This window comes from Ixodes scapularis, unplaced genomic scaffold (assembly GCF_016920785.2).
Source record: "Ixodes scapularis isolate PalLabHiFi unplaced genomic scaffold, ASM1692078v2 PGA_scaffold1__304_contigs__length_218370807, whole genome shotgun sequence".
NCBI lineage: Eukaryota > Metazoa > Arthropoda > Arachnida > Ixodida > Ixodidae > Ixodes > Ixodes scapularis.
Genome location: NW_024609846.1, coordinates 110,594,700 through 110,618,968, shown reverse-complemented (window position 1 = coordinate 110,618,968; position 24,269 = coordinate 110,594,700). Strand labels below are relative to the sequence as shown.

Sequence of the window (24,269 nt, the reverse complement as noted above, 5' to 3'; positions counted from 1 at the left end):
CTTTGTGTATCCAATTTTTGTTTATTTTAAGAAGAAAATAAAAGGCACTCGACATTTAAAGAGAATGTTACGTGACTACCCTCTAGCGAACTGCGATATTAGTGCTCTTAGATACGTCAGGTTCTTCAAATCTCGCGCGCTTCCTTTAGGGCTTAAGAAAAAGAATGAAAGCCGTTTACAGCCCCCTGTAACACCGAATTATAGCGCAGCTCTTGAGGAGCAGGAGGGACGGGTACTGAGGGGAGCGTATACCCCCTCCTCCCTCCTCCTCACTTCCTCGTCCAGCCTGCTGCTCTTCCCTCCAAGCGACGTCGGTGTCGCCATCGCCGTCGGCGTAACCGTGAGGTCACGTGACCATCGTGACCTCAAGGAGGTCACGTGAGGTCACCGGGGTCACGTGACCTCACGGGGGTCATGTCATCGTCATCGTAAGTAATGACGTCACGTGTGACGTCATCAGTGATGATGACGATGACGATTAGGATGACGTCATCAATGTTGTCACCGGTGACATCACGCGTCCCATAATGTACCGCGCGGTTACGCCGACGCCGACGCCGACGGCGACAGCGACGCCGCTCAAGCCTGAAACGGGCCCCTAAGAGCTGCGCTCTAAAATAGACACACCAGAGCCACTTTGGTGGACACGACACAACGGAGTTGTGAGAATCAGCCGCGCTATCTCGTGAAGGGACACAAGAATGAGAACCACGCTCGTGCTCCCTGGTTTACGTATTTTTCTTTGCTCGTGTTTCCCGGTGTATGTGTGAACTGACGGCGCTCGTGCTGGCTAGCGTGAGATTCATCTGTTAAGGCATAGCCTCCTCTATACTAACAAACCCTGGCAGATCGCCACGATGAGAGGAGAGCCACGTGACGGGCACCCTGCTGCAGCGAGACGCCGAAACACACTTCTCCCGAGCGATGGAATATCCCCTCGTGCGCCTCGAGTTCCTCGCGCTACCGCTTCTTTTTTTCGTCGGGTTTGAAAAGCAGTTCCGGGTCCTCGCCGCTGAAAAAGCTGTGCGCTGACTACCAGGTTTTCCGAGAAATTCTCTGCGCTACCAGATCCTCTCGTTCCAAATCTGCGACCGAACGCTCTATGGCTTTGTCGTCGAATTGCAAGGCTTTGTGAGTTTAGAGGAGGCTAAGGTTAAGGAGGTTGAGATGGCGGGTCAGTCACGAGAGGGTTTTTGGCTTAGGCATTTCTGAAGATACCTCGATTGTAGATAGAAGACTTTTCTTCTCTTGACCGAGTCTTGTCTATTATTTTTGAGTGGTGATTATCTACAGCCTTCTTCCTTGATTCCTTGCGCAATCCTTAGTAAAATAACCATCTTCACAGGGCTGTAACTCAAAACGCTCTAAAGTTTTTGTATTAATAGGTTAGCGTGCTAATTATTGTTAAAAAGTTAGGTAATTAATTCGTGTTAATTAGCCAGTTTGACTTAACACAAAATATATCTTTACTTTGTTCATATGACTGTAAAGATTACTGCTTTGGTTCGGCACGCGTAGCGTGGACCAACTTTTCTTAAGTCTTGGGACAAGCTGGCTAAAACACCCAGTGTATAAAGAATTAAGCTCCGATCCATGGTCCATTTTCATCTTAACTGCTGTCTCACAATGTACGCACTACTCTCTTGCGCTGTGCTGTCTTGCGCAGCTGCTGTATCCTGTGACAGAAACAATAAAATAATATACAATTCCCACGATGATTAAAAAAAGATCCGTTCCCACGTTGATTAAAAAAAGACGCATGGACTAAATCAAAAGTGGCCAGTGTGACATGGGGTTGGAGCCGCAGACGAAATTACAGAAGTTCAGAATGTCGCAGGAAAAAAAATGAAAGGGGGGCTACTTCTAATAAGAAGCGAAATCGAAGAAACTCTCATTTCTTAAGGGGAGAGGATTAATTGTGGACTACAAGAAATAACACCAAGCGTCAGAACGTTTCTTCAACCGCTAAGCAAAAATTAATGCGCGGTTCGCTAGCCAGCTACTGTCCCTGACGCCCGTTATCCGTATGCAGTTCGAAATGATTTCTAGCGCAATAAAAAAAAAACGCGGTCACGGGACACATCTCTGTGTCAAAAAGAAGTCCATCTCTGTGTACGTAGGGTAGAACAAAGCTGCCAAGGCTGAACGTTTTTAAATTCTAGAACTCCTTCGTCTTGGGAACACAGGAGGGGAAGGTGGCCCCGTTTACCAGGGAGCCGGGAACCGCGCTTGGACCTGCGAGGAGCCGCATGCGGCTCGCGAACCGCCGTTTGTCAGACCCTGGACTAGATTAAGGATGATATTGAGTAGCCCAAGTAAAATTCCTAAAATGTATGCCATGGGGAGATATGTTGGCGAGAATCAGAGAAATTAATGCGAAATGGCGCCCAATTAAAGGGTGACAGAAAACTATCAACTCACTGCCTTCGGTCTTCCATAGAAGTTTGGCGAACTCGTGCATTCAAGCTAGCCATAACCAGATTATGATGTCACGTAAGCTCGGTAAAAAAAAAAAAAGTCACGGCAAATATATTTTGTATTAACCTTAAAGTAAGGTAGAAATTTGATCTAGAGTCCTTCTGAGCCCTTTCTCTATTAAAAAAAACAAAAAAAACTGACAGAACTGCTACCGATCCTTGACAAACGTCGATACACGTTGCAGGTGAATTGTCCGTGTTTCGAATCATTAAAACGCTGGGAAAAAGATCTCGAAATTATTTTAAACGCCTGGCGTGTCATGAGTAAGTACCTTAATCAAAGTATATTCTTTCGCAGTTTATATCAGACATTCTTGAGAATAGATTTTAATCGGGGCCATATTCGTCGAATCCTGCTAGCATTCCGAATGTAAAGCAAGAGGCTCATGTAACACGAGTCACTGAGCGCTCTCACATTCCTCACCTAAAGTTCGTTCCCACAAAATTAGGCTCAAAATGCATAATTTACAATGTTATCTTTTAAAATCATTTAGCAGACATTAAACCATAGTTTCGAGGGGTGAACAACCTTTGTTTTTATCAATATTCCAAGTACTTTGGAGGGCGCGGATTGGGTGTTTAGGTCACATGGTGTCAGTTTCCCCGCTAGATTTAGTGGGAAAAACAAATTGGTGTGAAGGCCTCGTGACGTCATATTATCTGCTAAATTTGGCGGGAAAATTGTGTTGAGGTGTCAAGTGTGGTCAGGTCACTTGACGTCAAATTCCTTGCTAACTTTAGCGGGGAAACTGTAGGTGTTTAGGTCACGTGACATCAATTTCCCAGCCAAATTTAGAGGGGGAATTGAGTTGGTGTACGTTACGTCAATAATCCTGCAAAATTTAGCGGGGAAACTGAATTGGTGTATAGGTCACTTGACGTCAGGTCACGTGACATCAATATCCCCGTGGACATTGGCGGGGAAACTTAATTGGTGTACAGATCACGTGACGTCAATCGACGTCACATGACTTAAACACCAATTTTCTTCCCCGCTAAATTTAGCGGAAAATTCACTGATGGACGAACTGACGTAAGAAAAATTGGGGATTGGGGGTTCCGAAGCGTTTCATCCTTTAAAGCACAAGTATCTTCTCTGCTTATTCAGTGCTCTTTGATTCATACTATATATCTCTCAGGATTAATAAGTGGACATATCTTTCAAGCAATTTGGTTATCCATACGAACACGGCTAGCTGATTTTCATGAAATTGAGAGCTTCAGCAGGATATTTTCTTGTCTCAGACTTAATTCAAATGTTTCCATAATCGCCCCTAGGAGGACGCCTTTTTTCATATACTGTAATATTGTTGAGTTGACAATATTTGTGGATTTTGAATATTTATTAAAAAAGAAGTTCGATCGGTCATATTTTTTGTGTGAAAGAAAAATTGCGGTAGGAAATCATATCAAGGTTAGATTATGCTCTTGGGAAAATAGGCCTTTCATTTTCCACCGTGAGGTTTTGGGTTTCCTATTCAAGAATGGGCGGAAACACACAAGTGACGAACCACGTTCAGGACGTTCAAAAACGGCTGTCACGCAAGAGGTTGTAAACAAAATGCATAACATGTTTTAAAACTCGCCAAATATAAGTTCGTAAAATTATGAAACCTGTGATGGAGCGTTTATGTACGAGTTGTTTTTACTTAGGCTTCCGTGTTTTCGGCGTACACGGTTAAATACCAAAATGTACCCCCGAGGAGGTTTTCTCCGAATCGGTGAAGGCCGAAAAAACCCAAATATTAGCAGTCTTTGAAGGGGAAAAAGAGCCACTTTTTCGGAAATAGATTTTCTACTTTACCTTTCTTAATTTGTTCTTATTAACTCGGAATACAACCGCACTGAACTATTAAACCACATTCATTGTCCCGTTCCCTTCTCTTATCTTTACCAGCATTACAGGAGAAAATATTATAATTTATAACTTATAAATTATATTATTTTCTCTAGTAATTAGGCACTCGCTATACAACACAAGCCAGATAAACAGCGATTTCTCTCCGGAATTGAAATAAGACACCAAAAAACACCGACTCAAAGGAAAGATATTGTAGCGGTGTGTTCCCGGTCCGACCGCCGGAGGTTTTTATCACACGTGTTCATTTGAAGTTTATGAACACTGAAAAATCCGAGAGGCCACTGGTTGAAAAAAAAAAGAAGGATGAACTAGGGCACGAGAAAAACGAGCTGGCCGACCAGAGACGGAGTGACAGCATCCACGAGCTAGGGAGCTAATCAGCGCCGGTTTCAGGTTCAGACTCTTGCGATTAAGTAAAATGCTTTAGTGACATTTCTCGGCTGTTTTGTACAGTACTTGAATCGTACGCGGGGTGGACAGTCAGGAACGCTTTAATATAGACACCGATAAATAACCCCCGAATTTCAAGAAAAATATATACCGAACACACGGAACCCTATCTATAGTTTACATATTGGGATAAAAATAACCTCTGTGCAATGTGGGTATCTCATCTCCGCAATGCGGAGAAAATTAGCTGGATTTAGCATTTTTTCAGGATAAGCAAGGATTGACGGAGTTGAAGCTCAAAACCCTTGCGCATCCACTATACTCCCTTCAAGTGACTTCCTCGTACTTCCACCTGGCCCAAAGACTCATAAAGTTCATGACTAAATAAAAAAAAAAAAAAACACTTTATGGCGATGAAAGGGGCCACTGAGGCTGTCAATTGTTTTTTCTGGGGACCTAGTAGAAAGTCCTTTCTCAGAGAGAATGGGGAAACTGGAGAAACATTGGAGCAAGTGTCTTGAGCTTGGAGGGATATACGATGAAAAATAAAGCATAAATTAAATGAGATTTCGTTTGCTTTCATACTAATTTTAGATACTTTTCAATATAGGCTTGAATTGTTTCTATGTATTTTTGTTTATTTTGGATTTATGGTATTGTGTGCGCTGTTCTGAGGCAAAAGAATGCCGTCTTCTTAAACGTGTCAACCTCAATATTTGTTGTACCAATCTCGAATAGTTGTGTTTTCAGTTATAACTACATTTACAACAGTGCTGCTGCAGTGGCCGACACGTTTTCGTATTATAGGAAATAAGTTTGCGAACACACTCAATTGAATTCATAAATCCACTTACGAAGGCACACCGTCTTGAAAAAATGGCGGCTGAAGTATTCCAGCAGGGAAGGCTGAAATATAGGAGGTATGTTTGACCTCAGCATTGACCAAGAACAACCAATGAAGCACTAAGTAGATAGTGTTCGTTAAAATTCTCACAAATGCAAAAGTAAGAACATTTCTGGAAAGGATAAATGCAAATGATCCGTAGTGAATTCAGAAGATGAATGCAAAAGGATCTGTAGGGAATTTAGGAAATATTGATTAAAGGTATTCAGAAAGTTCATGCATTTACGACATGAATTACGAGGTATCTAGAACTCCCCACTACAAATGTATTTTTTTCCAATTTTTTTTTTTATATAGAAAAACGTTTCCTTCCGGTTGAGCTCCGGAATGAAGAAATAATGGTCCGTAACGGATCGTAAAGGTTCGTGGTCACGTGCAAAAAAAAAAAAAAAGATATATCTATATATTCAAAATTACGATTAAAAAAAAAGAAACGTTTGTTTTATAAAACGCTGGTCGCTAAGAAGCTTTAGCAAGTGCTTAGTTATTAAAAAATTTTAAATTGAAGAATTCGGCTGAAAAACATCGCGAGGAAGAATGACTCAAGCAGCCAAGGGGGATCTCAGAAGAAGCACGCCATTAAGTGTAGTTGATGAGATAAAATACCTCCGTTCAAGTCAAGTAAATTTCAGCGCCGAGAACGCCTGCTCCACACTGACCTGTGTGGCTGGTACTCATAGGCTACATGCGCTCAAGTGTGCAGTTGCGGTTGGCGTTTCATTCGTTCTTCCCAAGATATCAATACATTTTTGCTTCTTCGAAGGCGTCGCACCTTATCAAGGACCTCCAACAAGCATGCCATGTCCAGTCGGCCCACCTCGCTTGTCAAATAAAGCTAAGCGTCAACCTCAGCTTTTTTTTCTTTGAAAAACGCTTTGAGAGCATGTTCTGGTTCATGTGACATCTGCCACTTACAGACGGCTCTCACTTTCCTCGCTGCGTGGAGCGAATACTGAAGTGCCTGAACTTTTTGCTTAAACCAAATAGAACGCTAAGTTTTTTTGGTTTGACTCTGGAACAAAATAATAACTAACGTTTCGATTACAATTTAGTTCCGTCCGAAAGTATTATTTTTTGTTTTATTTTTTTTTAGTTCTTGTTTTGTTCTGACACCCTGTTATTAAGGGCCCACTTGCGGCTTGACCGAAACTTTCTTATTATTTAGCCACAAATATATGACTTTCAGACTACTTGTGATTTGGTTTTGGGACTTCAAATAAACAGCAAGTTTTTGTCTAGACCAGATATAAAAACTTTTAAACATATAATGTCCTTCGAAAATTCCAGGAAGGCTGGAAAAATATTTGTAACAGACAAGCCTAAAAACATGGCTATTTTCCCAAAATGTCTAAGGGATTGCAATAAGGGTGGTTTCATGTTTGTATTTTCATTTGAACCAAAGTTACGGTAGTTCAAAGTTGCCGCTTTACAAGTGCAAGTTTCTTCTTGATTTGTATATATTTCGAAACTGTTATCATTTTTTTAGATGTTACGTAATACCCTTATTGCGCTCCTTGAACATCCAGCAGTCAGTCAAAAAAAGAATGATCAAAATCCAATGAGTAGAAATGAAGGTACGCTTCCCAGAATATCTGAGAGGAAACCAAATTTTTATTTGAGAAAAAAGTTAAAACAAATTTCCACATAAAAAGTCAAGATAATATACAGCAAAACACACACTCTGAGCACATTCTGGCTTAGAATGCCCCTGGAGAGTAATCACTATGAGGCTTCCCTCACTGCCTGCGTTTTGCGACAGTCTGAAATGCTGCCGAGGCAGCATGCTTCTTCCCGGCCCTCGAAGTGCAATGGAAGCCCTTTTCAACTGCTCGCTGGCTCTTCTTGCTGCTTTGATTCAGATGCAGTTCTCGAAGAATGCTTGAGGTTGCCTGTTGCTTCCCGAGGTTGAAGCGCATGATGGCTTATGCAACTGCCGTTTCCACCGCTAACAATGAAGCATGCGTCTGCTTTGGCACCAAGCTCCAAATCACCGAATGCAGTGCCTTATTCGCATTTTGTGTTTTGACCCTTTGACAGCGCTGAATCAGCTTTTTATCAGCAAGGTCCTGATATACCGGTGGTAGTGCTGCGCTGAGTTGCTGACATTGTCTAGGAGGTTGTATATGTGCTTCGGTGGGGGCTCATCTCTTCCAGCCGCGGCATTATGCTTGCAGCACGAGCTTGTCTCGCTTGCGCACAGGCTGTGGTCTTGCCTCTCGTCGGTTGAAGTTATCTGGTGGTATGTGGCCATCACCACTGAGTGAATTTGGTTCACATTACCAGCATGTGATTTGAGCGCCCAATCATAATAACTGGTGAGCTTGGTGATAAAGTCTCCAGTGAGCCGATCCTTGCCGCTGATGCGCCCTCCATCGTCCGACTTGAGCTTCTGCACGAGGTTGCGGAGTGCAGTTCCCATGCGCTTCTGCACATTATTTGTACAATCTTCTTTTTCTGCTTCAATAAAGCCGTACACATTGGCTTCTTCCACTGCGCGCGGTACGACCTACTATCGCCACCACAAAGCATCGCTGTGTACCGGAGGTCGTGTAGGGAAAGCGAGCGCTGAAACAGGATCAGGGCTGCCTCGACCTCCATCTGGCCTGCCTTGCATTCAGTGTTTTTCTGGCACAAATACTGAGCCTTCCACTCGGCATATTCTGAGCTTCCGGGCTCTGGCCCACACTCGCACCCAAGGCAAACGTTAGACAACACGACAAAGTCCAGCACGTAGCCCGAGAAAAGTTCAATGACTGTGGCTACTCCAACACGCTATGAATGTCCTCTTGTGTGCCAGGTGCCGTCAAAGCTAACGCCGATGTTGCTCGGGTTTTCAAAGTTCATCTCCTTGTACACCTACTTCACTGATCTGGCGCACTTCTCGAGGGTCTCCTTGCACGCCCTTTTTGTCGCCGGGTGCAGTTTTGTCTTCAAATAATGCTAGAACGTCTTGGCATGGAGACCTCTCTGGAAGATGCCAAGATCAGCAAAGATGTCATTCAGAGCTGCCTGTCCGTTTCCGCTGCTCTGCATGGCACGAGCCGCGAGAATATCTATTGCGAAGGGGTTACAGTTCGCTTCTCCCCCGACTCGTCGCGAGCACAACTCGGTTCCGAGATCTCCGCAGTTGCTGCGCTGCATTCTCAGCTTCACGGCTATTCCGAACTCGCGCGTTTCCCTTTCAATGTCCACTGCTCCGCGGAACACGCGGCGTGAAGTAAATTCCAATAAACTGTTTACTGCAGCAAGATCGATAGTCGTGTACGTCGCGGCCGACGAACTAGCATTCGACATCGCCGCCTCCGACTGAGTCGCGAGTAACTTCATCTTGGGCTCCTTCGCCGATGTTGATGACAGTTGCGCAGTGATTTCTTCTGTTTGCCGCTGACATGCTTCACGATCAGCATTCGAAAGAAACGTCGAGTCGATCCTCGTGCGGCTCGGAGGATTGCCTTCGATTCCGGGAACGGGAACCTTCGCTGCGGTGACTCTCGCTTGCCGACACGCGTGCTGCCGAAGGCGAGCGTCCCATCGTTACGGAGGCGCCCCAGGTCGTCGACGCTGATGCCTTCGGTTCTTTTTGCCGTTTCGTCGTACGTTTGTGTCTCTTTTTTTGAATTTATGCACGGCTCAAAATTTCTGACGTTCTTCGTTAGGCATAGCGTGAAGCTGGCGTAGCGATGATTTTTGCAATATGGCGCCGTCCACGTGTGGACCTGAAGTTTCCGGAAGTCGCCATGCTTAAATAAGAAGGATTCATTTTGTCACATGTCCGCTAAGAACCAACAGCGAAGCTTTGTATTCTTTTGGTTGTTGCTTTATATTTCGCTTACCGGCGATGTTGAGCGTTCAGGGATGGCGGGAAAGCAAACCTAGCAAACGCTCTTTCGAATGAGACCAAAATGGCGGCACCACGACGATCGGTTTCGGAACGACTGATGAAGCAAAAAGGGGCATTTTTTTGTGCATTTATTCCGAGCGGGCCTCATATTTGAAGCTGATAAATATTAGTTTTTATCATAAAAAGGCGCTATTCGGCGTTAAAAGTTTAACATTAGATGCGGGAGAGCATAAAGAACCTAAAAAAAAAAGATCTAAAAGTCGTTTTTGTTTTTATTTTTCTTTGCCCCCAAGATTTGTGTCCCTTAATATAAAACAACGAATAAGGGAATTTAGAGCATAATTTTTTGGCCCACTTTTATTTGAAAAGGCTCGAAGCAAAAGTAAAATGGACTTAAAATAAACAACTTACAAATAATGGTTCAGCGCGAAAATTGCGTTTAACATTTAAAAGGAAATTGGTAGTCTCCAGTGTTGCAAATTATTGTTGGAATGCATAATAACTAAATTACACTTTCCGTTTAGTGAGCAAAATGAAACATAATAAGTATACAATGCACCTTATAAAGCCAAACTTAACTGCGTTTATGAACGAGTAGTGTTTAACGGAACTACAATCTCTCAGGTATAAAATGTGGAAAAATCCGCCTTTTGTTTTTCCAAACTATTTCCGGCGAAAGAGCGGCCTCTCGGGGCTTTACTTAAGCTTTCTTCTCAGTCACATGTGACCATATAACCTAGTTCAGTACATTGGATAAGCACAGGGTTAAGAACACTTATGTTACCCCTATATTGATAATAAACTTAATAGAATCAATTAAGTCTAACGTTTATGACTACTCAAACTTCGAAAACACGTTTATCTAAGAAACGCTTAACGGTAGTCCCGGGCAGTGAATCAACCAAAAAGACTCCCGGCAACTCCTAGTGTCAATCTCAAAAACCAGTAATTATTTTGCCGGTGAGTTTGTCTACAATCCTTAAACTGGTTAAAACCACTCATGGTATTGCATTTACACCAAATAAAAAAAAAAGTCGATGTCATTTACATACATTTTTATAAAGCGTTTCATAGTATACCGCGCAGAAAACTATCAAAATTAAATTGCCTTGGACTACAATCAGATTATTCTTAACAGGATTCAATCTTACTATACTAAACCAGGAGTCTTCACAGTTTTTGACTGAGGGGCCGGATTAGGAATCTTCCACAGTCTTGAAGACGGAAACGAAAAAGAGGGATTATAAATGAAGAAAAACTAAATGAATAAACCTAACTAAGAATTTAAATGCAAAACTGAATGCTAAATTGCAAGTATAGATAAGAAAACTTAAGTTGAATGAATAATTTTTTTAAAGTTTGAAAGTTAATATTTAGTTAATTATGAAGTTACACAACAATTGTGACCACGAAAACTCGCCAAGCATAAACAAAAACCCCTGGAAACTTCGGTAGATTCGCGCAGTTCAATATTCTAATGAGAATGATAAAACTAATGTGACTCGATGTACATAAGAACGCAAAGGAAGGTTTACCTAGTTGCAAAATTGAAAAATGAAGTCGGGGACTAAAAATGGTGATACTTTTGATGAAAATTTTCAGTCATGGCGAAAGAACCCCGTTAAGATGCAGTCACTTTCACGTCAGACGCTTTTAGGACGATTGTATTACCTGTTCAACAGTAAGCTCTCCGTAACAACAAACATGACTAAATATTTGTCTTGACCGCATTGAGGAATGGTGTTACACGTAATATATAAAAAAAAACATTTTGTAAAGTTCGTATATGCCCATATTGCTAAAAAGAGTAGCTTCCTTTTGTTCCAATATTTTTATGGTAACAAAGAACTGGGGATAGTTAAGAATTCAAGTATCTTGGAATTACCTTACCAAAAGATTTTACGTGGAGTAAACGCATTGATACCGCCTGCTTAAAAAGAGGAAACTATGCGTGCTCATAAACAAATTAAATCACGCTACCAGATAAGTTAAATCTGGCTCGTATGAAACATACATAACACCCATCTTAGAAGATAGTTGTGATATATGGTACCCTTACACCAAAATATTGATAAATTGATAAAAAAGATACAAAGACAAGCTTCTGGCTTTATTCACTCCAACTACACGAGGATGACATCTTCTACAGAAATGATCCACTCAAGCACTCTACAACCATTTCAGACAAGGCGAGAAATTTAGCGCTTAATATGACTTTTTAAAATTATTAACAGCAAGATTAGTTTTACCCCAAATACATATATTCACCCAGAACGTAAGAAGGATCAGGAAGATTACACCAATCCAAAATTATTCAAACATCCTACAGTCGAATCTACATTTTCAAGGAGTTTTTTTTTCTTGTAAGAACGATTGAAACCAGGAGCCGACTGCCGAACGAAATCGTGTGTGTAGAAACGGCACCTTAGCCTTTGAACATTAATCACTCAGCTGTTAACCTATTAAAGTCACAAGCTTGTACTGCGTACGTGTCGATATGTGTTAATTGTCAACCGCTCCCTGCATTGATGTGTGCATATTTGTAACGGATACCCTCTGTGTAATGTCACTCAAGAGAGTGTTGATAGTATTTTCAAATAAATCAATATAAAAACAATATATCAAGCTACTATAAGCTGCTCCTGCGTAATTTCAGTATCGTTTCGCACGGTTTTCTAGGCAAACCCACAAGGCAATAAAATATTCCTTTGAGAGGTGCCTTGACAACCTGATCTAGTGTACCGCGATAACTGTTATGAGCCTAGGGAAGAAAAAGGGAAAATCCAAAATGGATGTCTACTGCTCTGGAATTTATTTTTAGTTTTGGGTACTTACTGATGTCGTTATTCAGTGGATTGTAAAACGCATTTACCACTGCTGCACCTGTGCCCCACCTGGACAGTTTCATAGAAGAATCGTAACTCTCTATAAGAGTGATATCCATATGAAACAAATGAATCAAATAAAACAAGCATTGACAGTACTCACTCATCTTCTTTCTTATATGGTTTTCGTAAAGTTAGAAGTTCCTGAATGTCGCGATTAAGATCCAAGCCGTGCAGAACATTCAGAAACGAATAGTTCAAAGAAACTGCAGGCATCTATAAAAACACAAAAAAACAACGACAACAACCACAAAATTACTGAACATCGACACACACAAATATCCATAATTTGCATATCTCGGGGGTTTTTCACTTTAAATATAAACAATATTTTTTAGACTATAGACGACGAACTTATTCAGTTGAAATGTTACGCGCTGCGGACCATCATACAGGTACAGACTATGCAAATATTTGTTTCTTCTTGGTCGTTTTTTATGACGCTACGTGACGGGTTTTGTGAATGGAAGAATAGTTTAATGTTGATTTGTGTATAATGCAACATTCTTCCTGAGCTTTTAAAGAAGGCATTTGTAAGATGTGTACTGTCTAGGAGATTTTTTACCCGCTTATTTGACACCAGGTGCGAACTGTGAACCGGGTGTGAACTATGCAGCAGGTGCGTACTATTCAAGGAAAACCTTTTTTTTTTTGTATTGAATCAGAATTTTTCTTTAGCGGACTATGCACTGAGACGCTACTAAAGTCCGAAAATAGGGTGCTCACATACAGCCTATCTAAAGATAATTGCGTTGAATTCACTTTGCCCTCTAGTCAAGCATTTATATATCTTAACTGTATGTTTTAAGTATTTTGAGTTGCTGATGAACACACTGTATATCCGGCGAGCCGTATATACAGGGCACTTCTTTTTGAACCCGAACATATATTTGTATAAAAAAAACGGGTGAAGGTTAGACGAGTGCCATCTTCGCCGTGTTTTTATCAAGCTGAACGGAAACTAGATGAGCGAACAATCGTCATGATAAGTTGGATTGTAAAACTGAAACATGTTAACAATTTTTTTTAATATTTGTTTTATGGGTAATGTTCAAATTGCAGCGAACAATCGTCATGATAAGCTGGAGTGTAAAACTAAAACTTGTTAACTATTTTATTTTAAATATTTGTTTTAGGGATGCTGTTCAAAATGCAGTATTGACGGCAATTATTATTTCAGGACAGAACGATGGACATGTGTAGCAATACTGTATCAGATTTTAGATATTACATTATCAATATTCACGTTTTTATCCCAATTTCAAAATTACCCGCAAAAAGAGTGATGCAACTCTGCCCACAATGTCGCTTGGAGGAGTGGCGTAGCCGTTTCAGTCACGTTTTCACTATCTCGGCAGTGTGTTCTTCGTCGGTGAGCTGACGACCACTATACTTCGTCCCATCCTACGATGGACTAAAGGCAAAAGCTACGAACTACAAGATCCAATCACGAGCCACTTAGAAATTGCCTGGTATTTCGCTTCGATGAGCATTAGCCCTCTCTCCCCCCCCCCCCCCCCCCCCCATTTTTATTCTCTTCATACATAACAACGCTTAGTAGTAGTAGATGAACGTTACTAAGTGGCTCATAAATTTTACATTGTAAAGAAAGCCACGACATACAGGCTCTTTGCTGTGTCGAAGCTATAGAAATGATGCAGCGAATTTCGATTAGGAGCCTTATTCGTCAATCCTTAATCAATGTTAAGCATGTCATAGTTACCGTGCAACGTGATTGGACCTGGCGGCCCGCAACTTTGGCCCTTAGTCCAGCATATAGGATGAGACGAAGCATAGTGGGTCGAAGCGACTGAAATGACACGTCACTCTACTAAGCGTGAATGTAGGCAGGGCTGACGCCCATTTTGCGTGCACTATTCAACTGGGGCTAAAGACGTAAAATTGATCAATTAATATCTCAATAATAACTATTGCACCTTTAGATCTTTGTATTTATCTTGCCTTTAATAGTCATAGCCGTCAAAAGAAGATGTACGTAAAGCCCCTCGATGCGTTTGCGTTTATCGTGCAAGTACCGTCAAACACGCCAGTGCACGAGGCTCATGCCCCGAACCGTCCTTGGAAGCAAATGGCGGCGCAGCACTGAAATAAGCGGCCCTTGGAGGCGAATGGAGGCGGAGCACCCGCCCGCTCGTGGCTCGTGTGTTTTGCGTTTCCACAACAATGGTTGGCAATACGCGTAAAAAACACTTTTATCAAGGAGCTTTAGATATACGAAATGCGCGGAGCCATCTACTAGGCGCGAAAAGAACTAAATCCGCCGTCTTGTGAGGTCGAGAATAGCGGCTGGAAGGGTTGGTGGGCGCTGGGGTGTGCTCCGCCATCTTCTTTTTCCACCGGCTAAACGCCATGCAATTGCTGTGTCCCTCACTGCAAGCCAAATGGCGTCAACGATAGCAATGAAAACAAGGTATGTGTCGCAAATGCATCGTTTATTCGTTTATTATTTCTATTCAAGTCCTTGAGTGGTTAGCACGAGGAAACCATCGTCGGTTATTCCACTTTTATTTTGACACTTAAAATCCTATCGCAAAAACTACGCATATTTTGAAAAGAACTGTTTGGGGGAGCCAAACTGGGTGGCGAAACCTTGCGTTGTTCAATTTGCTGTTCGAAGATAGCGCCAAAAGCGCCAATGCCATGCTCGCACTATCAGTCTCGCGATGTGTACTATCGGGGAAAAATGAAATGCGAACAGAGGAGCGCGTGGCTCGCGGTACAGGCTGCGCCGCCTGGAAGTGAGCCTAGGAGCGAGGGTGCGTGGCCTACTCCGACGCGTTCACGCCCCTCCCTCTGTGCTCCCCAAGCTTCAGCAGTGCGCCTCTTAGTGCGCTGAAAGCTATCACTGCTATCTTTGCTGGCTCAGCGCGTTTGGTGCAAAGAAGCTCGCTGCACTCGCCGAGCAGGCAAAGATAGCGGTGACAGCTTTCAGCGCACTGAGAGGCGCACTGCCGAAGCTGGGGGAGCGCCAATCAAGGGGCGTGAACACATCGAAGTAGGCCACGCACCCTCGCCCCTAGGTTCACTTCCAGGCGGCGCAGCCTGTACCGCGAGCCACGCGCTCCTCTGTTCTCATTTCATTTTTCCCCGATAGTACCACTTAGCGCGATAATAAGGATGCAATCTATCGCTACTGCAATGTACAGTCGGGAGCAAAAGTGTGCGGAGCACGGGAGCGCCAGCCGAAAAGACTGGCTGCGCCTTCTCGCAGCGCGTTGCCGCAATTAAGACTCACACTTTGCGCATGCGCCTGCTTTCTTGTTCTCGGTCATGCTTTTATCGCCCGCTTCCGTTCGACACCCACGAGATAACAGGGACTGCGCAAGGTTCCGCGAAATGTTATCTGTAGCATGCGCGAGCTCCGTCACCCATCACGGTGGCTGGGGGGGAGGCGCGGCGTGATGGCTGTCATAGCGGCACCTTGCGCCGGTCCCGGTTATCTCTCAAGCACATCGGGCGGAAGCGAGCAAAAAAGACAAGACTTCGAGCACGAAAGGACGCACATTCTCGAAGCGTGAATCTTGAGAGTGGCCGCGCGCCGTCACAAGGCGCAACCAGTAATTTCGGCTGACGCTCCCGCGCCCCGGAAACTTTTGCCGCCGACTGTACTGTAGGAAAACGCAGAGCCGCTTTCAACGTACGTGATTTATGTACGTACATCGGGTATTGCAACCTTGCAGGATGTAACTGTGATGGCGCCAACCTGTTCACTTCCTTCTCTACCGCAATGCATTCGCGACGAGTACTTTAAATAGCGACCATTTTCTGAGAGTGAAGTGCTCCATTGCTTGTAAGCTTCTTTGTTGCACTTCGGTGGCCTTAAGCGCTAATAACCCACGCCGCGAAGATACTGCTGTAACATACATCATGCCTCACTCACAGCAAGGAGGGAGCCCCGACGGGAGCATACGTTTCTAATGATTTTACCGTTTCGCGTCTTTGCAACTTGTCAGTGAACTAAAATGAAACTATGACGTCCTAAGTTCCAATAAACTGCAAAGGCGTCTTCAGTGCCGGCGCTGATGCGAACATCTACAATTTTGAAAGCGTCCTCTCTGCGGGAGTTTTCATGGGCACAACGCATTTGGCGAAGCCACGTTCTTAAACTCGTGCCTTTGCGTGCGCTGAAAACAAATTGTGAGTAGGAATGTACAGTGAAAAGGTGTCGGCATGCCTGGGAAGCAAATGTGGCGACTCAATCTGAAGTATGATGCTCCCAATTTTAAATGAGCAGGCATAGAAGCGATTTGTTCCTAGATCATGCGTTGTTTCTAAAGCACATTTTTTAGCAAGTGGGACCCCTTTGGTCCAGGTTTATATGAAACAGTATTCACATAGCTTGAGGCACAGACCTTTGTCGATTCCGATGAGGGCCGCGTGTACGCTCCGAAGGGAAACACGTACGACGTACTCTGCTGGCGAGACGGCATCGCCGTTGACGCGCACAAGTTGCAAACGCGTCTTAAAAAATTAAAGCCGTTTACAAATCCCTGTAACGCCGGATTAGAGCGCAGCTCTTGAGGAGGAGGATGGAAGCGTACTGAGGGATAGGTGACTCCTTGAGGTCATGTGACGTCAGGGGGTTCTGTGACGTCAGGGGGGTCGTGTGACGTCAGGGGGGTCGTGTGACGTACGTGACCTCAGGGGGTCGCGTGACCTCAGGGGGGTCACGTGACCTCAGGAGGGTCACTTGACCTCAGGAGGGTCACTTGACCTCAGGGGGCTACGTGGCCTCAGGGGAGTCACGTGACCTCGGGGGGGGGGGGGTCACGTGACCTTAGGGGGCCACATGACCTCAGGGGGTCACGTGGTCTCAGGGGGTCACGTGACCTCGGGGGGGGTGCGTCACGTGACCACGGGGGGGGGGGGCACGTGACCTCGCGGTTACGCCGACGGCGATGGCGACGCAGACTCCGCTCAAGCCGGAAACGGGCCCCTGAGAGCTGCGCTCTAAAAGGGCATGTGAAGCTTCTAGATTGTTTCGCCGCATGCTATCTTTAGACTTCGGAAAATGCCATCGCAGCGTCAATTGTCCGGCGGGCTACACGGTTCACCAACGCGCTGGGGCGGCTTCCGGCTCTCCGAGTTCGACTTAAAAAAGATGGCCGATCGGATGCACGCGCTGAATTTTGAGAAAAGTCCGAGCGATTTCCCACATCTTCCATACTACCGTGGCAACATGATCCTAAAAAGCAATACCTAAAAAGTTCATGAACGGACTTTAGTTTAATTAGCCTGGTTACCATGACGACTATCTCCTCCACTAATGTCATCCAAGCTTCATAAATACATTGTAAAGACGGCACTAGTCTAACTCTCACACGCTTTAAAGAAACAGTTATAATGAAAATTAAACACCCTGTATATAAAATATCAGAAAAATGCAACCTATTGGTTGTATTGCCATATTTATGCAACCTCGGTATATATGAAGACTAGAACGCCTGAAAATACCTGGAACACAGAAGCAAATCTTACCACAATATGAAAGATTATAATTCTGTAATCGACGTAATATAACTTACGTATTCGTAAAGGCCATTAAGGTACGTGTCGTTCAGTATCCAAGGAGGGTAACCAATTTTTGCTCCCATTTTTCGAAGCTGAAACGCATGACCTCATTAGTAGATGGTCACAGTATGGATAAGGGTCCGTACCTTCTCCATTGCCTCCTCACGTGTAGAATCATCCATCCATGTATTATTTTCAAGCATCTCTTCAAAAGTATTGTTAATTACACCCACTAATTCGTCGATCTGATAGAAAAAAATACAATTATCTTAAAACCAATTTTAAGATTTTTGTCGCAGGCGTTTCGACACTTATATTTTATATCTTCGCCCTAAATATTTTGAAATATCCCAAGGTACAAGTAATGCACTGTTTTTATCACAAAACAGTTGGTCACTTACGTAAAACGCCAGCTCCGTACAATTTTTTTTTTTTGCATGATATTTCGCTTTGCCGGGTAAGGAAGTAGGGATAAAATTCAATGCTTCCTGGCGGGGCCCCTGCCCTCATACATTTTAACGTATAGATACATAAACAAGGTATCAATATTTTAAAGCATTTGTAAGCAGATTACAAAACTAGACATTCCAACGTTATCAGATTACACAAGCTGAGGTGACCACTAAGACGATAGTCGTCGTCGGCGCAGCTCGAGCTGATGTATTGAGCTCGAGCACATTCATTCTGCGAGCTGGTAAGCTAGAATTAAGCGACGTCTCTTCGGCCTGCCATACTGTAATAAAGAGTTGAATAGTAACAGACTCACTGGATTACTACAATGACGACCATTGTTGCCAACACCTTTACAACAGCGGTCTGAAAGGGGACCATAGTAGATTCATGGAGCGAGGAGGGTGGAAAATTCTACCCATGGCAGTTATGGCCCCGAGACGTTCTAACCGACAATGAGGAATGGAAGCTGTATCATATAAGGTTCGAAGCTTGTCTTGATGTCAATAACGTTATGGTGGACGCGGACAAGAACTTATTGATGGCTTCAGTTGGTGCCGAGACATGCAAAAAGCTGAATAGATTTTCAGATGCAGCGTATCAGGAGCTAGTAAAGAAACAAAAACAAACGGATAACACCTAAGAAGTTTATATTATTAGAAGAGGAAAATCTGTTGCGGTTCGTCAGGAAGAAAAATAAAATCATCCTTGCAGAGCGCTCATATTTTGCTAACACCTGGACACTTTTCTTGATATACCTGACCTTTGAATTTGCCTTGAATGAGCTTGAATTTATCTTTTCATATTTTATGCTGCTATTGTGCAGAAAGTGTTCTTCTATCCTGTATTTTCTTTCTCTTTTTAGCAACATCATTCAACATACTTTGTATATTGAGCTTAGTACACACTTGTGTACATGTCATGTGTTTTAGACAATCGGACTATTTCGTGAAAATATTTATAATTCTTTTGATTTAGTGTTTGTGCGCTACAGAATATTGATTATTTGGTTTTTAATGGTATTTAATTTGGCTATTGAATCTTTTTGAAAATTTTCTATAATGTGTCTTTTTTCCGTCTTAATTTTTATGTGGCCCGCAGAACACCGAGAAGGGGCTAGGCCTTCTCAGGCACTTGCGCATTTTGCCTCAGGTCCTTTTGCAGCAGAATCCGCAGACAAAAATAAACAGTCATCAGATATAGAACTAAATCGGTCAAATACTTCATAGCAGTGCTTCGAACAATCATCACCCACTGTGAGTATGCACCTGAAGCCAATGCCCAATGTTGCACGTTTTTGACAGCATTCATCGTGAGTCTCCGTGACACACGCGTCCGTGCACGCCTGGTACTCTGGAGTCCAGTAGGACCTCACGCTTGACAGTGCGCTTCACTTGGCCAAGTCCTATCCTAAAGTCGAAGGGGAGTTATGACGCAGAGACAGAGGAGAGCACGCTGCGCTGCTCGTCGAAAAGGTGAAGCATTTTACTTCTGTAACAGTCAAGTGTTTCCGATGCGGAAACACCATCTACTCACAGAGCGCTTACCGCTTCCGAGATGAGTCATGCGCCAATCATGATGTTCAAACCCTGAGACTGACAAGGAAACTTGAAGACAAAGTAGAAGAAACAGGAGATAGGTGAGAGACAGGCTTGTGAAACTCAGCTAACAAAATATATTTCGTAGAACGTTTTATGTCCTTCTCCAAAGTCATCCACAACGTAGAAATAAAACAAGAGCAAACGCATATTGTTTTCAAGGTGACTTAATCTTAACTCAGGTCTTTTTACGTTGTAGACGATCTTGGGCAAAGGGGTAGAAAAGCGTCGTTTTAAATACATTTTGTTAGGGGAGTTTGGACGTGTGTCTACCACCTTTCTTCTGTTTATTCTAAGTTATATTCAAGTTTCCTTCCCAGTCTAAGGGTTTAAACATCATAATTAGAACGCACAACCTGGCCTGCTCGTTTACCATTTTTTTATATGAGTCATGCAATGCCTGTGTTAAACGAGGCCAAATTGCAAAGGTATGCCGATCAAGTGACCCTCGGAACACAGCTGGCAAACAAAAGGAGAACAAAATGATCACCAACGTTTTCGTCACTCAAGAACCTAATGGAGAATTTGTCACTTGCAGTATCCAAGGAACACCCGTAAAATTGCAGGTTGACAAAGGTGCAAAGCGAAAACGTCTTGACACGGAGTCATGGCAAGTCATTGGACATCTCAACCCACAAAATTGTGATCATAACCGCTTCTGCTTCAATCGAGAAAAGATCACACTCAAGGGGTGGTGTTTGCTCCAAGTTAGGCTTGGGCAACACCCTGAGGAGCTCGAAGCATTAATAACTGATATGCGACACATCAACCTGCTTGGAAATAGATGGACCGTCAAGCCGAAGGGGGACCTCAACAAAATATTCGTGCGATCTGTGAAAACGCACGATGAAACCTCGCTCAAGAGAATGCTTGCAATAATTCCGAGCTTGTTCACTGGTGACTTGGGTTGTTGTACTTAAGTCAAAGTTCATTTTGGTTCAAGTCTGAAGTAAAGACAAGGTTCTTCAAGCCTCACCTAATGCCGTTAGCTACGCACGAAGCGCTAGAAAGAGTCTTGTATAAGCAAGTCAAGAATAACGTTCTTGCTCCCGTGAACGTCTCGCAGGGGGCAACTCCGATTGTTTTAGCTCCAAAGCTGAATGGATCAGTTCGTGTATGTGGGGACTTCAGTGTCACGGGGAAGCCGTATCTCGGGATTTTCCAGCGCCCACTGCCACAACCAAAAGAACTCTTTGCCAAGCTCAACGGGGGAAACATGTTCAAGAAACTGAATTTGTCAGAGGCGTACGTTAAGTTGGAGCTCGACGGAGACTTAAGACAGCGCTACTCACAAAGAGCTATTCCAATTCAGCAGGATGCCTTTTGGGATCCCCTGCGCCTCAGCCGTTTTCTATCGACTAATGAACCAGGTAACTGCTGTACTGGAGGTTGGCGCTTGGTGCATCGATGACATCATCGTGATTGGAAAGAACACTGCTGAGCATTTCCGGAACCTAGAACTGGTTCTCCAGCATCTCCTATAGCACGGCTTCACTATTAAAAAAGAAAATTGCATCTTACTTTAAGAAAAGGTCGAATATGTCGGGAAAGTCGTATCTCACGGAGCTTTACACCTTTAAGAAAAACGATGTCGGCAAATCTACATATACCCGAGCCCAAGAACATCCCAAAGCTAAGATAACTGCTCAGAAAGGTGCAGCATTATGTCAGTCTATTTCAAACCTGGCTAAAATATCTGCGCCGCTAAACAAACTACTGGAAAAAAAAAAGACACCTCGCGAGTGCGTACACGCGTTTGAGGACATCAAACGGCTGACGGCTACGGACACTTTAGGCCACTTGGACCCTGATCTGCCCATATACCTTGCGGCAATCGCATCGTCTGAAGGCGTGGGTGTGTGTTTTATTTTAAGATTGATGGTAAGGAACGCCTCATCGCCTACGCTTCCATAGCTCTGAACTCATCAGGCGTGGATGAGCACAAATTGAGAAGGAAGCACTTGGCTAAATGTTTTGCCGTCCGGAAGTCTCACCAGCATCCTCGGGGGCACCAGTCTTATTTATATACAAGCAACAAACATCAGAGAGCCATATTTGTTCCCTTGAAAGGTATCCCCGTCGCAGTGGCGAAATTCAACGTTGGGCGCTCATTTTTATGAACTGCACCTGCACCAGTGAGTACAGGCCGACGGGTAAGTTTGGAGACACTGATGACTTCTCCCACTTAGCTGAAGGCCCAGACGAGGGCTGCGACAAAGAAATGACCGGAGGGGTCTTCACAATCTTCTGTGCTACACAAGTTGTCTTTGCGCTTCACGCACGAAGTTTGACGAAGTTACCAGTAAAAGCAAAGGACATCGTCACAGCAACAGTGTTGGACCCTGTTTTCTTTCGGTACGTCAGGAAAGGCTGGCCAGAGAAGGCGACAGACAGCGACACCGCACCATTTCGCAGACACTGGTCCGAATGAACCATCTTGAACAGTTGCATCCTATGGAATTCTCTAACCGTTGTCCCACTCAAGTTTCAGTGAAGAGTCATAGAACGTCTTTATAAAGGACATGTGGGACAAACCAATGTAAAGATTCTGGCACGGTCCTTCGTTTGGTGATCACACATGGACAGGATTATTGAACTGAAGACTCAGAAATGTGAGCGTTGCAGCAGTGTCTCTGAGGACAAGACTAAAGTTCCACTTCATCGCTGAGAATCTTAAGGACGACCATAGTACCGAGTTTATGCTGGCTTCGCAGAACTGTATCAGCAGAAGTATTTTATTGTTTTCGTGGGTTTTGCCTAATAGCCAGGAGTTGTAGAAATGCAGTCCGGAAAGGCAGCCGATACCGTCGATCCGTTGCAGGAGATATTCTCTCGTCATGAAACTTCTCACTCCGCCGTATTACCCCAAGTCAAACGGACAGGAGGAGAATTTGGTGTAAACGTTGAAGACTGCTTTTCAACGTTCGTTCGAAAGAGACAGGAGAGCAGCAGTCTGAATCTTTTTGTTAAAATACTCGATCACCCTTCACATCTTGTCGGAATAACCTCCTTGTCCACTGCTCAACAGCAGGACCTATCGGACGGTTCTTGACGTGTTTTAGCGTCAAATGTGCGGTCAAAAATACAACACATACAAGAAAGGCAAAGGAATCCTACCTTCATAGTCAAGCAGGTGTGGGTAAAACATCCACTCAGGAAACTAGACTAGGTTATAGGTGTGGTCACCAGAAGATTTGGCAACGTCGTCTACGAAGTTTTAGATGAAGATAATAAAACCGGTCGGATTTATGCGGATCACCTATGGCAAGGGTGACATCAGATCATTCCGATATCCGAGTGTTTCCTATGAATGTTTCCGGGTCCTCTCAGTCGCACACCCAGCTGGAGCCCTCTTGTATTGTAGGCATTACCAAAAAAAAAAGTAACGAAATACGTTGCTTGTTACTTGCAAAATAAGGGAATGCGTTACCGACCTAACGTTACCTCAACATAAAAGGAACGCGTTACCGTTACGTTGAGCGATAAAAAGTAACGCACGTAACCTTTGCGTTAGTTCTTTTTATATATAAAATGACTGCAGCCGCGTTCTTTGTTTTTTGCTTACAGCGTTTTTCGACATTAAGACAAAGGACGTGGGCGTTTTCTTTTTTTTTTTTAAGTGAACGTTTTGCGTGGAAGAAAGGCAGGCAAAAGCTTAACGGTTTCTTGAATGAGTGCAATAATATTTATGACGTGGCGCCTATACTTCATTTCAGCTTAAGTCCAGACTCTTCTTATTCTTCAATATGTGTTAAAAATAATAAATGGAGATGTTAGTCAATCTAAGGTGTGACCGGCTACTCCATTACCATTGAATAAAATATTTCCGACATAGAGATTAAACACTTCAAACATATAGATGCAGCTATACAGCTCAAAGTCGCCCCCCCCCCCCTCCCGACCTTTCCCCTACCCATAACGAAACATAAAAAAAAGACATCTAAAGCTCGAGCCACACCGCCCACAGACCCAGAACCCACGGCAATCAGCCCGCAAACACCGCCCAAGCATCGCCCGCCCCGCACACGACGGCCCGCCACTCTACCTATACAAAACATAACCTCCGGAAGCATAACTCCGCTTGAGCGACTCGACTGGACCGTCGTGCAGTCAGAACGTCCCAAGCGTCGCCCGCGGGCCGCGCCCCGCATGGTAGGTACGGGATGCGACTCCACCTTCAGACTGACAATGATCATTAAATAATAACACGCACTAGTTCTACACACCAACACGTGCACACATGCATAGGCACATACGATGAGAACACTTAATGAACAGCACTTATGTTCTTGGTATGAAGTGTCACTTCGAGTCTTACCAATCGTCACCAG

At 43.8% G+C, this 24,269-nt stretch overlaps 1 protein-coding gene across 1 annotated transcript in view; it reads right to left on the bottom strand.

Annotated features, from left to right (window-relative positions):
- LOC115310667 (neprilysin-4-like) overlaps positions 1-24,269 on the bottom strand; it is a 133,298-nt gene that overhangs the window by 30,358 nt on the left and 78,671 nt on the right. Inside the window, exons 10-14 of the mRNA XM_029969124.2 lie at positions 18,037-18,135; positions 17,905-17,982; positions 12,462-12,574; positions 12,309-12,367; positions 5,583-5,634 (exon numbers count right to left, since the gene is read on the bottom strand). Coding sequence (XP_029824984.2) covers positions 5,583-5,634; positions 12,309-12,367; positions 12,462-12,574; positions 17,905-17,982; positions 18,037-18,135 — 401 coding nt within the window. The remainder of the gene's footprint in view (positions 1-5,582; positions 5,635-12,308; positions 12,368-12,461; positions 12,575-17,904; positions 17,983-18,036; positions 18,136-24,269) is intronic.